General features: G+C 59.1%; 1 protein-coding gene across 1 annotated transcript; it reads left to right on the top strand.

The window, feature by feature from the left end:
* The first annotated feature begins 434 nt into the window (after positions 1-434).
* On the top strand, positions 435-2,279 carry THITE_2117040 (uncharacterized protein). Its single transcript, XM_003654172.1, has 2 exons — positions 435-1,463; positions 1,525-2,279. Exons 1-2 carry the CDS (start codon positions 516-518, stop codon positions 2,155-2,157), a joined length of 1,581 nt encoding a protein of 526 aa, XP_003654220.1. The 5' UTR covers positions 435-515; the 3' UTR covers positions 2,158-2,279.
* Positions 2,280-2,930: the final 651 nt, after the last annotated feature.

The raw sequence follows: 2,930 nt of genomic DNA, 5'->3' as shown, positions 1-2,930 counted from the left end.
CGCCCACGAAACTCTCAGTTTAATTCTCGTTCGCAACAGTGCGAAGCATTGGGCTCTTGTCCCTATTCTATCGGCATGCTCAAAAATTTTCGAATTTTCAACGCTTAATTTTCTCCAACACCGCAGATGGCACAAGTCTCCTGCCTGTCCACTGGCAAAGGCAGAGCGGGATGCACTACGGGCTGGAGCAACACTGGGAGCTCAGAAAAGTAGGGAAGAACATCCACGACCTTGAGGCGGCGTATGAAGCGTGTAGGGCTCCAAAAGACGACGACAGAGGGAAGAACGTCGCCCACGCCGTTGCCAGTGTGCCGCAGCCGAGCCGGCCCTTGACCGACCCCGAAAAACTCAGGCGCGCACTGGCGCAAGAGAAGGCAGCCGAGGATGCGAGACGCTACGCGGCCTATACTAGACCATTCCGCGAGGTTTGTTGTCCGACCCGAATAGGAGAAAAGTCGCATCGGCTAACGGCGACACAGCTACTGAGGCGCGTCGGCAAGCCTCCTGGCCGCGTCATGACTTGTACGTCGAACGGCCGGGCTTCCGGCAAGAGTTCTTCGGGCAACAATTTGCCAGTCAATCATTCCCCTAGCCGAAAGCGTCGAGGTCCTTATCCTTCGGCAGACACCCCTTCCGACCGGCATTCCGGCAATCAGCCTTTAAGAAACCAGTCCTCGGGCGGACGCCATTCGGAGTCTCACGCCTCGGCTAGCCGTCCTTCGGGGAGAATTACCCATAATGCTTCCAGCAGCCGCCCTTCGGATAATCCACCTTCAAATGATCGTCCATCAGGTAACTATGGGCCGCGTGGCCCTGCGTCGCCGAGAAACCCGTCCGGTAGTCACACGTCAGGGAATGGTCGTGCGGCACCTACCGAACCTCGTGCCGATCAGCTGAGGAGAGAAAGCGGGAGTAGTCGACGCAGCCAGACTAGATCGCCCCGGCGGCCGAAGGGTAAGCAGAAACAAAAAGAGGGAAGCCAAAAGCCAGCGGAGGACCGCAACGCAGGGCATCCTGGTGGCGACCAGAAACGGAATGTCCCTTATCTGAGGAGCTCTCGTGAGGTCAAAGAAGACCCAGTTGCGGAGCGACCATCTCGTGAGAAAACCCTGCGGCCTGTGCAGGAAGCTCATTCCAACGGGCGACAACCGACCAAGCCCCGCACCGCCGCCGAAGAATCCCGCCAACCTGAAGAGCAGGACCAGGGCGCCCGAGGCGGCATCGACGTCCGGAATCATGGGCGGGACAGGGAATCACCGAATGCAGAGAACGAAGAGAGCCTCCGCGATCTGCTGCTGCATATGCAGGAGACGCTCGACAGAGAGCGGGCCATGTACCGCGAGGGCCTGCAACAAGTCAAGAGGATGGCAGAAGACATTCTAAGGGAACAGCGCCAGTCCAACCAGGCGCTTCAGGAGGAAAGCAAGACTATCACGGCCCAGTTCAAGAAATGTAAAAAGCTGGTGGGTGGCGTGGCTGCGGTATTGACGACCAGCGAACGCTTGGTGCTAACAGAACTCTCAGCTCAAGAGACAGCAAACCTGGATCCAGAATCACTTGCCGGAGGAGGTGGTACCGAGCGTCGAGACGACGCAACCCCGGGGTCGCTCCGTAGACAGCAGAGAGTGGGACTATATCATGCGGTCGGTGAGCGTCAGCGAGGGCGACCCCGACGACGAAACATACAGGCCGTCGAGGAGCCCCAGCACGGAACACAGTTGGGAGGGTAGCAGCATCGAGGAGGGTTCGCTCGAGGCCGAAGAAGAGGAACTGGAGGACGAAGAAGAACCCGGCGACGAACCCGGTGACGAACCCGGTGACGAACAGGTGGAGGGCTCGGACGAGCCCGAAGACGAGGGATCCGAGGAGGAAAAACCGGCGGTTGATGAAGAGCAGCCCGCTCCGCCGAGGGACCCAGCCACCGCCGATCGGGGCAGCCGAAAGCGCAGGGCGACGCCGTCGGCGACGCCCAATCCGCGACCGAACAAGAGACCGGTCCGGGAGACGCCTGTGGTCAACCCATATCTGACCAGGGCCATTGAGAATCTCACGCTGCAGAAGCAGGCCATAGGGCAGCAGGTCCTAGAGCTGATGCAGCGCCGCGCCCGCGCATTGGAGGGCCGTGGGACCCGGTGGAATCCGCTGGTCTTGGAATGATAGATCCTCGGTCGGCTCAGCCCAGCAGATGCAGGCGGTCACTCACTCGGATGGGAATAATCTGTACAGTACAGGGTATACGACGGGCGGATATGTACGGAGTACACGGTGTGGTGTGGACAGTTGGGACCGTGCTGAGAGTATTCTCGCGGCACAGAGTTGTTTCAGGCGTCCGCTAGTTAATGGCAGATCGAATGTTTGTCGGGAACGTCCCCCGTCGGGGCTTGCTGAAAGTTCGTGATCCATGCTTGTTGTTTGGAGAGGCCGGGGCAGGCTATGGCCCGGCGCCCGGGTGCCATTGCCAAGCTCCGAAGGCGCAGCCTCCGGGGCGGGGCACCCCCGCCAGTCTGCCGCCGGCAGCCGAGTGCGCCGGAAAAAGTGCCGGAGCCATTCAATGCCTGGCTGCTTCTACAATCTGTCTGTCCCGGTCGAGGCGGGTTCATTCCACTTCATCCAATTTTTCACCTCCTCTCCTTTGGCTCTCTTTGGCCTCTTGGCAGGAGTCAGGGACAAGGAGCATCGGATGATGATCTCAACAAAACCGGCAGGGACCTTGGCGTTCCCCAACAGAATTCAATTACTACTCCACTTTCCCATAAGAGCACTGCAACACTCGACTTGCTCCCGATTGGTTGCGAGAGGGTGCCACTGCGGTTTGTCTCCTGTTGTCTCGCTGTGACGAAAACACGAAGAGATCTCCGTGTGACTTTGGGCTGGAATAAGGTATTTACAGTCACCCTCCTGACAGCGTTGCTGCAACCGGGGAATTCTTG

The sequence above is a fragment of the Thermothielavioides terrestris genome, chromosome 3 (genome assembly GCF_000226115.1).
Source record: "Thermothielavioides terrestris NRRL 8126 chromosome 3, complete sequence".
In the NCBI taxonomy this organism is placed as follows: Eukaryota; Fungi; Ascomycota; class Sordariomycetes; order Sordariales; family Chaetomiaceae; genus Thermothielavioides; species Thermothielavioides terrestris.
The sequence above is the reverse complement of the archived record's forward strand: the minus strand, read 5'-3'. Positions and strand labels throughout refer to the sequence as shown.

Bases quoted from the DNA above. Each gene is read 5' to 3' on its own strand.
- THITE_2117040 (XM_003654172.1), top strand. From the start codon at position 516: ATGACTTGTACGTCGAACGGCCGGGCTTCCGGCAAGAGTTCTTCGGGC. The intron at 1,464-1,524 runs GTGGGTGGCGTG...CAGAACTCTCAG, and splicing joins TCAAGAAATGTAAAAAGCTG to CTCAAGAGACAGCAAACCTG.